Source organism: Oryza sativa, chromosome 5 (genome assembly GCF_034140825.1).
Source record: "Oryza sativa Japonica Group chromosome 5, ASM3414082v1".
Taxonomy (NCBI): domain Eukaryota; kingdom Viridiplantae; phylum Streptophyta; class Magnoliopsida; order Poales; family Poaceae; genus Oryza; species Oryza sativa.
Genome location: NC_089039.1, coordinates 2193469 through 2206869, shown reverse-complemented (window position 1 = coordinate 2206869; position 13401 = coordinate 2193469). Strand labels below are relative to the sequence as shown.

Here is a 13401-nt window from a genome sequence, read left to right as displayed (position 1 = left end):
AGATCCCTGGGCTTTTATTTGCTCAGAGTGAATTCTGATCCTATTTATTTGGGGTTTGGATACACTTTTTATTATTGAAAGTCAATTAGTATATATCTTTGAGAGAGAAATCTATTCACGCCTCAAAATCTAATTATGAATTCTAAAATAAATTTTGGGATGGAATTTTTTTTTTGTTTCTCCTTCACACAGTACTTAGTTTATTTTGTCACATCCTTTTGAAAAGGAAATTTCTTTTCAAACATTAGTACATTCCATCCTCCGTGCCACACATTATTAATCATGGTGATCAACATTACCAGCAGCACTCGATACCTAGCTAAGAAAATAATAATAAAAAAAAGATGGCTTTCATTTGACTATGGCTTTGGTAAGTTTTGTCACCGTCAGTCAAATGCCGTGATGTTTGAGCTTGCACGACTTTGGACTAGATATCAACATGCACTACGTACGATCGATCCATCCATCCATCGGTCAAATATATTTCATGCAAGCATTCATCAATAAATTGACTTCGAGTGAGAGATACTCTAGCTAATTAAGTACTCCCTCCGTTTCAGATTAACATGTTTTGGCTTTAGTCAAAGTCAAACTGGCTTCAAGTTTAACTAAGTTTATAAACAAATATAGTAATTATATATATATAATAAATTTATCTTGGGTTGAAAATATTACTATTTTTTTATAAACTTGGTAAAACTTTAAGTAGTTTAACTTTGATCAAAGTTAAAACATCTTATAACCTGAAACAGAGGGAGTAGTTAGGCTGTGTTTAGTTTCTGAAATTGGGGAGAAGTTTGAGGAAAGTTGGTAGTTTAGAAAAAAAGTTGAGAGTTTATGTGTGTAGGAAAGTTTTGGATATGATGTGATGTGATGGAAAGTTAGGAGTTAGGGGGAAGTTTGGAGTGAACTGAACCGGATCTTAGCTTCATCGTTTTTTTCCATGGCTTTGCCGTCCATGCAGAATTAAGCTAGCTAGGACCCATACACATTAGGCCAGCAGAGATGCAGGTACCAGCAACTGACAATGGCAGCGCCGACCTGGAAATATCATATATGCATTAATTATGCACATCTAATCAAAGGAACAGTACTGTGTTACGCAATTCTTTGTAGATGTTAATTACGACTTGATTTGGAGCTGTTACGTTGCTTTTCACAAGGTCAGATACATCTTTCCATGATTCCATCGATGGAGGACTTTTAGGTACGTACATAGCTAGCGATTGAATTAGGGGTGACTGATCGTTGTTGTGATGAGAAATTTTAGTCACCCTCAACCTGTGCAAAAGAGGAGGCACCAAGAGATGAGAGGGAGGGAGATGGTGAGTACTCACCCATGACAATGATGGTACGGTGGCTAACCTCTCTCTTCTTCAGCGCCAGCGAATCAGAGTTTAGGACTTTGGGGTGGGGGTCGGAACGGGACGGGGGTTGAGGAGGAAGAGGGGAGGAAGCTTGACAAAGGCTTACATACGGTGAGGCAACAATGACGCGGAACAAGAGCCGTAGGGTTGGAGGAAGATGACAGGTGAGGACGCAATATCCTGAGTAAGTACAAGGTGGAGGCGGCAGTGGCATCTTTAGTAGTGAAGAAGGCGAGGCGGGGATATCTTGCTATCACTCATAGAAGGAGCGGTTGGTGGGAGGGGAGGGGGAGGAGGAGGAGAGCGTGGGACAGAGTGTTAGAGAGATTGGCCGGGTAATCCTTTCACTTGCAACAAAGGGGGAGGAGGGTGTGGGGAAGGTGATGAGTGGCGGTGGTGCATGCTTGTAATCTCTTTGTATGTTGCAGCCTTGTGGGGGACAGAGAGTGGGAAGGAGAAAATAAGTTAGGATGACTGTATAAATCTTGGTACGATATGAGCCGTCCAAAAGTAATTGAAATTTATGGGTATTTTCAAGTAAGTAAAAAACATCCAAAAGTAATTGAAATTTGTGGGTATTTTCAAGTAAGTGAAAAACTAGATAATCCTATTAAATTAACAAGTACATACCCATATTTTTAATTATTTAACCCGTACGTGTTGTTCACAATTATATGAGGTGATAATTAAAGAGAGGAATCAAAACTGAACTTACATGTTAGAATAGGATTGAAAATTCACAATTATGTTGCTAAACGTAAACTTGCTTCTAAACCAGTTCAACCTTCCTAGCTTTGAAATGGTGGTATGTGTTCAGGAGTCTAATTTCTCAGCTCATACCCCTTCTGTTTTCCGCATGCACGCTTCCAAATTGCTAAAGGTATGCTTTTTTAAAAAAAGCTATTGAAAAGTTATTGAAAAAAATAATATTAATTAATTTTTAAAGTTTTTCTAATATTTAATTAATCATACGCTATAGAGCTAGCTTGTTTTCACAAGAGAAGGTTCCCAACTCAATCGAGCGAACACATCCTTAAGGATGTGAGAGAACCCATCATGCATGCATGTAGTTATTTTCTCTCATTGTGTGTGGGATTGAACATATACATGTTTATACATGTGAAGTACTACTCATCGCCAGTTCTTTCAATTTTTCACATGAATTATTGGTTGGTGCATGTAACTCTAAAGAGAAAGAAGAGGTTATTGTTCGTTAGACTTGTAGTTAGGACTACGAAAGATCCTCACAATTAAATTATGAGTTAGCTTTCTTGTGAAGATGTGTGTTGAAGTATAAGCGAATTATCCGTCTTTCCTAAACTCAGCTAGCTGTGAAAAAGATCGCCGTCGTTTATTGGACTTGTAGCTAAGGAATATATACTGAAAGCGAAGGATCCATGGGAAGAATTAAAAGAGAGCATTTCCTTCTTTTTTTTTTTGCCCAATTCAATTCTAAGATGAATTTTCCGGCCGTCTAGCTCCTAGCTAGCTAGCTATCTGTTGATCATTCTAGTCTCAAAATCTTCAAAGGAACTGACGAATTCAAGACATACAGGTCGATTGATAGATCAATTAAGCAGACATGCAAGGCCGCTAGCTACTATACCATCTATCCATGCGATCTCCAAACGACGCGAATTGACGAAGAATTAACCTCTCTGAACCTGACGGCTTATTCCGACGCCTTCACGATCGATGTCGCCTTCTAGCTAACTGGAAAATTTTGGCCTCTGGTTGCAATCAATATATGCCAGAATTATAATTAACTGCATGAAAGGTAAGAAAACGGTCATGGGCATCAACCTAGCAACCTTAATTACTCGAAATTAAGATATATCTATTTCTGATGAATCAATAATGTCTTTCTCTAAGCTAAATTAATTAAATTCTTAAGTTTCAAGGTATACAAATTAATGGACTACTCTGATATGCATATCAACTTTGCATCAACTAGCTAGCTAGAAGGTATAGGCGCCTCTGATGTCTGTATCATATAAACTAGAATGTACACAAAATACATTATATATTCCATATGCATATTAATCTGCTTAATTTCCTCTGCAAATTGGTCCAGTTGCATGGTTAATTGGATTGTCTCGTTGGACTATTGGCTGGACCAATACATAGAACTAGTATTACCTTTTACTATCATCAACAACTACTGCTGTAGTACTAGTAGCTTAGTCTGGTCCAGAGAAGACTCCAGATCAATGCAAGCTAATTAAGCTATTGACTCTAAGCTGGGCGCCGCTTTCTTTTACCAGCTAAAAGCTATCAACAAGAATTCGATGGATTGATCTGTTTATTTGTTTCTGGTCGATCTTCTCTTGCAGCTAGTAGCTCTGCCAATACAATCTCAGCTCCTTAATTTGTCTCTGCATATACACGTCAACGTGTCGTTCTCATCCATCGATCTCTCTCCTAATTTTCCTTGCCTTTTGCTTTCAAGTTTACCTCACAATGCAAATTACAGATTTTACTTGTGAGTTGTGATCTTTATTATGCCTTTCTCTTTCCACGGCCGTCGGTGATTGACCTCAACAATGTCGCATATGTCACCTTGTGAAGACTAGATTAATTAGTGATCGTTAATTATATTTATAACTAGGGCCTCTCATGATCTTGCATGTGCATGTTCATATATAAGTTAATTATATTCTTGTGGTGCCATTGATAGACACATAACGTACCAGCCATATTTTTGAAGGAACTTTAACTTACTTATTAAATTAAACCAAAACAATAATGAGGCCGGCCCATGCATGCACACGAGATGCATATGTAGAAATTAAGTGCATGCAGATCAAGGATCGATACAAATGCAAGCAACTTTGCATACATTCTCCTCCTTGCAAATGGTCATACATATACACACTAGACTTGGCCATGGTCTTTGGAGAGAGACGTGTGTAATATAATGGTCAGTATGTAAGACAGTAACTCAGCATTGATCTTGTTTTGTTTTCATCAGCACCTTTGCTACATACATATACACACTAGACATCATACTATCTACTTGATCTTTATCAAGTAATGAAGTCCACACATGCAGTGGCGGAGCCAGGATTTTATACCTGTAGGATCAATTACTAGTGATTTATATTTAAGTAGAGTCATTTCTCTAATTATTTTTGGATTATACATGAAAATCGAGATTTAAAGGGTGTTTTTCAAAAAACTGTGGGGTCAGCCGACCCCACAGAAATGGCCTAAATCCGCCACTGCACACATGCACGCACCGAATGCACGCTACTCCCTCCTACCTAAAAATAAGTTTAGTAGGGTGTGTTTGAGAGGAGAAAAAAAGAAGATTGAGAGTATACGTAAAACGATGTGAGTCATTAGCATATGATTGATTGAGTATTAATTATTCTGAACTTGAAAAATTAATTAATACTACCTCCGTCCTTAAATAATTGTATTTTTACCATACAAATTTTGTAAAAAAAATGTATTTCTAATTATGTGTAGAATCCAATAAATTAATTAGATGAAGATATATTGTCTCCTAGCCTCCCATCTTTTCATCCTCATCTCCCAACCTTCCTTTTAATCAAGTTTAAGTATGTAATGTGTGCATGCAGTGTGCTTATTATAGAGTAATTATGGTCATTTTTGTGTGTTGCTAATCTGTCTCTAATCTTATAGAAATACAATTATTCTGGGACGGAGGTAGTATATTTTTTTATAGTAACTTTCCTATAGATAATTTTTGCAAAGAAAAATAGCGAAAAATGAGAGATTTCTTCTCTTTTTCTTATCCGAACAAACACAGCCTTAGCCTACAAAAGTAAACTAATATATTTTGGGATGGAGCAAGTATGCCTAGCTAACCTACGCATATTTGTCTTGTAGGAGCTTTTATTTCATTTCTTTATTTTGTTAAGACCTGCAGGTTGAACAAACACACGTTGCCTCTTATCAACTTGATATATGATTGGATGCCTGATTAAGGTTGTCCATCATATATAAATATATTTGTATGTCACGGTGATATATTTATGATATATCTAACTGTACGACGTAGTAGTACACATTTGATCACATTGATTTATGCTTGTACTTTATTGGCTAGTGTTTTCCCTGTTTTCTTTCTCTAACATTAAAGCTGGACCAGATGGTCATTAGTCTCTAAAAGTTTCATTGGCTACTTGTAAACATATTTAATCGGACCATGTTGGCTGCAATTAATTAAATATATTTAATTTCATATGTATGCACTCTACTTTTTATCTTTTGTTGGTTAGCAACCAATAATTGGCTTGAGAAATATATATACATATAGAAGATGACTAGAGTGTGAATATATATAACTTGAAATAATTCGGATCACCACGCAAGCTCAGAACCACGTATATAATTCAAATAGGAAATTAACTAAATATACTGCTCATATTGTGCTTCATGTGTTGTAGTTACATGATTATTCAATTTCACTGTAAATAAATTAATATTTCATGAGTCTACAACAAAAGATATGTTTGTGATTGTTATTGCTTCAGTTCAATTGATTCCTGACAGATGATGTCTACTAGCTAGTACTCCATCATCATGGAAGGGAACAATAATATCCTAGCACTGTTTGTCCTTAATATCTTTTGCAGTTTAATTTCTAGCTAGCCGTCAATGGAGACTCAAAAATTATAAACAGTGTAGTGGCGTAGATCGACAAGTACAGTCTAGTCGCCGGCAGGCTAAGATTGTCAATGCATGTGTCAGTGGAGAACGTCCACAAAAACAAGTAGTGTTTCAATGTTTCATTAGTTAATAATCTTAGTGTTCACATACAAATCATGGCAACAACTAATTAACTTGCAGAAACAACCTACCCTAGCTGGTTTTTGCACTCTGAAGTCTAAACTGAAAAGGTCTTCAGTTCTTGATATATATGCAGATATTGTCAACTACTAGCTGATGAAGGCCTTGACTCTAGCTAAATACTAAGCCTCATGTGTCAATTTCTTCATGATTTCTCCACCCATATTGCGGCTGGATAATGTACACTTAGGCATCAGTCCATATGGTGTGTGAATGTGCAAGAACGGATCCAACACGCTAGGTAGAGTCGTAGAGATATATATAGATCCGGCCGTGAAAATGCCATCAAACCTTTCTCATGAAACTACGCTTATGAAGAAAGAGAGTTTACCACATGTTTATCTTTTTGAATTTCATGCATATTGATTTCGATTGGCTACAAGTGCATGCGCATTAATCCGCAAGTGGTTGACACTGGTTTATTACTTTCTTTACATAGCAAAAAAAAAAATAATGAAACTATGGTTGTGTTTAGTTCCCTTTAAGCTTCCAAAAATTCCGTCACATCAAATGTTTGGATACATGCATAGAGCATTAAATGTGGACGAAAAAAACCAATTACACAGTTTGCATGTAAATTACGAGACGAATCTTTTGAGCCTAATTACGCCGTGATTTGACAATGTGGTGCTACAGTAAACATTTGCTAATGGCAAATTAATTAGACTTAATAAATTCGTCTCACAGTTTACAGGCGGAATCTGTAATTTGTTTTATTATTAGTATATATTTAATACTTCAAATGTGTGTCCGTATTCTTCAAAAAAAAATTTGGAGGAGGAACTAAACACAGCCTATATTTAAAAAATGTATTTTGCAAGATAAATCTAATCAATATGATTAATTCTTGTGTAATTAATGATATCAAGTCAAGTAAAAGAGAGATGATTAGAAGAAGCGAATATTAGGGAAGAACCTAATATCAGATAATTAGAAGAAGCGAGACTTTAAACTTAGATCATCTAGCACACAACTTTATAGATGCTAGCCGAAAAAATCATGGACGTTTGAGAGAGAGAGAGATCGTACTGAATGGAGTTAATTGTTTGCTGCAGAGCGTGGCATATCCTCTCATGCACGCACCATCACTCCTAGGCTATAGCTTATCTCGATCGATCAACTTGGTGATCGAAAGGGAGTCTACATCGCGTTGACTCCGTTGACCCGGCCCATGCAGTACACGTGGACGCGAGTGCCTCATCCACCTGTCACGCTGACGTACGCCGCCGTCTGACATGGCTGGCCCACCATCCCCATCGATTCCGATCCCCATTCTCTTGCATAATTTGGTCCAAGTCCAAGTCTTTCCGTTTCACGTTACATATGCTAGCTTCTCGTCGTTAGCTAGCTATAGGTTAAACTACTTTACTAATTTCTCACTCTCTCTCTCTCTCTCTCTTGGAACCTAGCTAACTAGCTAGGAGTAGTAGTAGGAGCAAGAGCCATATAAAGCTAGCTAGCTACGACCTAGCTAGCTCTCCCCTACTTTAATTGATTTCTCTCCTTCTCACTCTACTGATCGATCGATCGAGCTCTATCCATGGAGATGATGGTGCAGAAGCAACGACACGAGGAGGGGGAAGAGGAGCGAGGAGGCTTGTGCGCCCGCGAGATCAAGGAGCTCGACTTCTTCTCCGCCGCCGGTGCCGGTGCCGGCCGGAGAGACGACGACGACGTCCTCCGTGCGGATGGGATCAGCAGCAGCCACGCCGGATTTATGGTCAGCGTAAGTCGTCGTCGTCGTCGTCAAGATCTAGCTAATAGCTTGCTTGACGATACATCCATGCTTGCATATATATGTTTCATGAATTATGGGATTTAGGTTGCAAGATGCATGTGATCTCGATCGATGGCTTGATCGATGGATCTTGATTAGTATTTCTGATTGTGTTTGATCGATCGATCGAGCAGACTGCGCTGGACTTGCTGACAGCGGTCAACGACGGTGATCATCATGAGGAGAAGAAAGGGCAGTCAAATATTCACCAAAGCAAGGTAATTAAGCATCTTACTTACTTTACTCATCTTGATCTATTATGGGGGATCAATTCACACACATATATATATATACTTTTCATGACCTTAAGGGAGTACGTACGTCGGAATTAATTCATAACATTATATATATATATGCAGCAGATGGATGCGGCGGCGACGACGGTGGAGGGGGAGCTCCGGCAAGCCGGCGAAGAGAACCGGCGGCTGCGGCGGAGGCTGGAGGAGCTCACCAGCAGCTATGGCGCCCTCTACCACCAGCTCGTCCAGGCGCAGCAGCTGCACACCAAGCATCAGCAGCAGGTATGTAATTAATACTAATTTTTGCAATTCGTGACAATAATCTCAATTAACCCGATCAAATCAAATATGTTTTCCGGCCTGCTGCTGCTAATTGATCGATCAACCAAAAAATTGATACACGTACGACTTATTTGATTCTCTCACACTAACTTATAGTGATCTCTAGTCAACGCTGTACTTTCATGTGCAGCAAATTATATACTACATGGTACTATTTGTTTTTCTTTCAATAGAAGAAACCGATGATATGTTACGCAGCAACTAGTAATTAAATTATGTCTCACATGAAACTGCTCCTATAAATCCGCATAGCTGATTGCAACCTGGCTTCCCATTTTGTGTTTCAAATTAACGATCGACGGCTTATTCTGCTCCTGATTTCTTGTTCTATATATACATATGCACAATTAACTCATCGATGAGGATTAAGGGAAAAAATTGATTTTTTTCGACGAACAGTACACGGTCATGCAGATGCTAGACGCCACTAATTAACACAAATCGTGCAAGCACGCATTGCCGCGGTTCAAATATGTCGTTAGTTCAGATCATAATCAAACTAATCAAGTAAATTAAGTCTGTTACCAACTACTATTCAATTCAGAATGTAGACCGTGATGTCAATGATGTATATATTTTTTCCTAAAACATTTGGATATAGACCTATATGGATGAACCTAACCAATATTGATTGGCACTCTCGATTATCACAGTGACGTGCGGTTTAGTTTGTGCAAGATTTCTTGCTAAATATTCATGATTAGCTAGTTTGTCAAACCTCTGCACTAATTTGTCAATTATTCAAAAATTATATTTATACATATGTTTATTTTCTAGGTGCATCATGGACATGCCCATGCATATTGTAACTAAAACATAGAATTATATATGTACACATATATAATTCGATAAATTTGCTATTTTTGATGCATATATTCCTTTATATATCTAATAACTCCAACATTACATGTATATTGCCCAATACGTTTTTGGCTCATAATTGGCACATATTTTTGCATGATAAATTCGATAGTATACTTACCTAGATCTGTAGTCAAGAGAAATACATTATTTGGCACATTTTTTTGCATGTATATATCGATCTCTTCTCATCTTCTGTGCATCCATTTTCCAATTAATTAATTAAGGTGTGTGCCTCAAGCATCACCCTTTGAATTTTGTGATCGTCGAAGGGAGACCGTGCATGCATACCGTACGTGTCAGCATAAATTCAACACCATGATTTATTTAGGCCGGTGATCAAATCCATCATTCTTTTATAACAAATTAATTGCAAGAGATCGACGTGTGTCGATCGAGATACAAATGCACAAGTGTGCAGTGTGTTTCTAGCCACAGAATCAAACAAGAGAGAATCCATGCTGCAAGAGACCAAACACAAAAGAACTTGAAACTGAAGCTAAGCTGCATTTACTTAGTAGTAGTTGGCACATGCTAATCCTTGATTTTTTCGATCACTTTAGTCTTTATCAGTAATAGCAATTGACGTACGTGCTACTGTTCGATCGATTGGTGTAGGCTCCGATCGCCGGCGTGCAGTTGCTGGACGCGCTCGCGGCGGCGTCTCCGGCGAGCCACCGGCGACGAGCGGCGGCGGCGGTGGACGGCGATAGAACAGCTGACTCTGATGGTGGCGAGGGCGACGAGAACGTGTCGCCTTCTCTTGGTAGCAAGAGGCCGGCGGCGGCAGCGACGTTAACGCGGCTGACGCCGGAGAGCGGCAGCGGCGGGGAGAATAATGGCGGCGGCGAGCAGGCGCCGGCGGCGGAGATGGCGCCGTGCCGGAAGGCCAGGGTGTCGGTGCGAGCACGATCCGAGGCTCCAATGGTAAGTAATTAATTTTATTCGTAGTGTATTATACTTCCTCCGTTTCATACTATAAGACTTTCTAGTATTGCCCATATTTATATATATTAATGAATCTAAATATATATGTGTACTTAGATTTATTAGCATTTATATAAATATGAACAATGTTAGAAAGTCTTATAATTAACCTGAAACGGATGGAGTACTTGTGAACTTCATTGCAAATTAAACCGGCTATTACACATGCACCATATAGCTGATGAAAAAACTGAAAGTTATATATATGCTTTATAATCAGTAATTAAATTAACTTTAAGCATATATACATGTTTATATATGTAGATCAGTGATGGATGCCAATGGAGGAAGTACGGGCAGAAGATGGCCAAGGGTAACCCTTGCCCTAGAGCCTACTACCGATGCACAATGGCTTCGCAATGCCCCGTCAGAAAACAGGTACATCATCTACACTAGTCTTTTGTATATTTTTTAGAAGATTATTACTCCAATATTACTGATTCCGCGTTTGTAGCACACGTATGTTTTATTAGTTTTCTCTCACACAATGTCTGTTAATTAGAGCAACTATTTAATTAACCTGAGTATGTGTCTAAACTTTTCTAGAATTTTCTGTGACATTTGCTAGTTGTGTATACAAAATATTCACGGGAAACTTATGTGCACGGATATGTTCCAAACATGATATATATGTAAAAGATTATATAAGCAACAACCATCTAAGTCATTATTCGTAAAATTGTTTTGGGAGCTGAATGTCCTGATCTATTGGGTGTTGTCATAATTGTTGAGAACAGGAATAAATTGGGGATATTTTCTATATGATGGACCAGCATAAAATGTCGAGGGAAACCGATTAAATTAGTGCCGGCCTCGTGCCAAAAGTACACTTTGTTCATTTCAATATGAATCGGTAGCAATATTTACATATAGATAGGACAACATATTATTCCTGGGCACCCTGCAATCGATCAAGGAATATATGACAATTTGCTTATTGCAATTCTTAAATAGAAAACAATAGAACATGTACTATCAAATTAATTAATTAGTAGTACTACGTACTACCGCTACCTCGGAATAGATATATAGTACCATGGAAATTTATTATTTGCTATTTGTACCTCATTTTTATATATATTGAAAGTATATGAACAACTCCAAGAAAACATACTACAAATGTGTACAATTTTTTAAAGGGCACGTAGGCACTAATGTGAACATATATAGTATATATTAGTACAAGGTCATTGGCTTGCAGGATACACCCTTTGCACACGATATAAATGAATAATAATTAATTAACAACATGGCTGCAAATCTCTTCTGTATCTTACTTGACCCTACTGGTCCATATATATATATATATATATATAAATTAACAGCATGATGGATTAGCTGCACTAATTTATTCCAAGCACAAATCATGACGTCCCACCAAAACCCTGACACATATTGTCCAAGTTGAAATATTAGTCAATCATCGAATAAAAATATCTCAATCTGCAACTTGTTTGGCTTATACGAGCATCCAAGAAAAGAAAATAAACACTCTAGCAAATATATATGCTATGTTTGGAATAAGATTTTATCATTTTCTTTTAAAATCTATATAATTACTTCGGTACTTTTAAATTGTTAATCTATACTCCCTCGTAACAAAGTATAAGCATTTCTAAAACTCGAATTTTGCACCAGATTATCCTGCATTTCTGATACACTGATTCTAATTCACGAAAATCCCTACATTTTTAGCCCACTAAGAGAGTACGTAGTATGTTCTTGAGAGGCACATAAACAATTCAAAATTTTAAATTTTGTTACTGGGAGGAAATTTTTTTCCCTCGGGACGTATTTTGGCTATTTGCTAAATAATCTAAACATGCTTATATTTTAACAGAGAAGTACATATTAATTTTTAGAAAAGTAATTAAGAAGCTAGCTACGGATAGTCGTTGAAGTTTTAAAAATTTTGATCAAATTTTATCTTAAACATCAATTTAATTAGCTATGGCTAGATCGAGGGATTAACTAATTAATACAGTAATTTGCGCGAAAAGAGATGAAAATTAAGTAATTAACGGTGACTAAAAAACTGAAATAATTTGTGTACGTGCAGGTGCAACGATGCGCGGAGGACAAGAGCATCCTCATCACCACCTACGAGGGCACCCACAGCCACCCGCTGCCGCCGGCCGCCGCCGCCATGGCCAAGACCACCTCCGCCGCCGCCGCCATGCTCCTCTCCGGCCCCGCCGTCAGCCGCGACGCGCTGTTCGCCGCCCACCACCACGTCGTCGCGCCGCCGCCCTTCTTCCACCACCCCTACGCCGGGTCCACCATGGCCACGCTCTCCGCCTCCGCCCCGTTCCCGACCATCACGCTCGACCTCACCCAGCCGCCGCCGACGACGACGACCACCGCCGCCGCCGCCATGCTCCAGCTCCACCGCCCTTATGCCTTCTCCTCATTGCCGTTCTCGATGTACGGCGCCGGCGGCGGCTCGCACCGGCCGCCCGTCGTCCTGCCCCCGCCGTCGTCGGTGGTGGAGACGATGACCGCCGCGATCACCAGGGACCCCAACTTCACCACGGCGGTGGCGGCCGCGCTCTCCTCGATCATGGCGGGAGGCGGCGCCCAAGCTCGAACACCTCCACGCGGCGGGAGTGACGCCGCCGGAGACATCAACGGAGGCGGCGGCGCCGACCACGCCACTGCCGGAGCACGCGCCGCGGCGGCGGCGACGCAGCCTTGCGGCACGTCTCCCACCTGACGCCGCCGCCGTCGATGGGATACATGCATATACGTACTTAGCTGTACATTCGTATGCGTATATAAATACGCCGTAGATACGTACGTACACGTCGGTTTGTATTACTGTTTTGCTGTTGTACATGAATTTTTCTCTTGGTATATTCATATTTTTGGAGAGGTTATTATAGAGAAGGTTTAGTCTTTTTGAAACTTAAATTTAGCAAAATTTAATCTACGTCCATTCTCAACAGCCCATTGAACACATTGTGAGATCCACTTATGAAATTTGGGCCTAAATTGGATCACAAGACCAACA

General features: G+C 39.3%; 1 protein-coding gene across 2 annotated transcripts; it reads left to right on the top strand.

Annotated features, from left to right (window-relative positions):
• The first annotated feature begins 7537 nt into the window (after positions 1-7537).
• LOC107276141 (transcription factor WRKY5-like) lies at positions 7538-13338 on the top strand. 2 transcript variants are annotated; one of them, XM_015782639.3, is made up of 6 exons: positions 7538-7911; positions 8097-8180; positions 8325-8483; positions 10023-10331; positions 10656-10769; positions 12451-13338. In XM_015782639.3, exons 1-6 carry the CDS (start codon positions 7726-7728, stop codon positions 13102-13104), a joined length of 1506 nt encoding a protein of 501 aa, XP_015638125.1. In that variant the 5' UTR covers positions 7538-7725; the 3' UTR covers positions 13105-13338. The 2 variants fall into 2 exon arrangements, with proteins under 2 accessions (XP_015638125.1, XP_015638124.1); XM_015782638.3 differs by having other exon boundaries at positions 7575-7911; positions 8322-8483.
• The last annotated feature ends 63 nt before the right edge of the window (positions 13339-13401 follow it).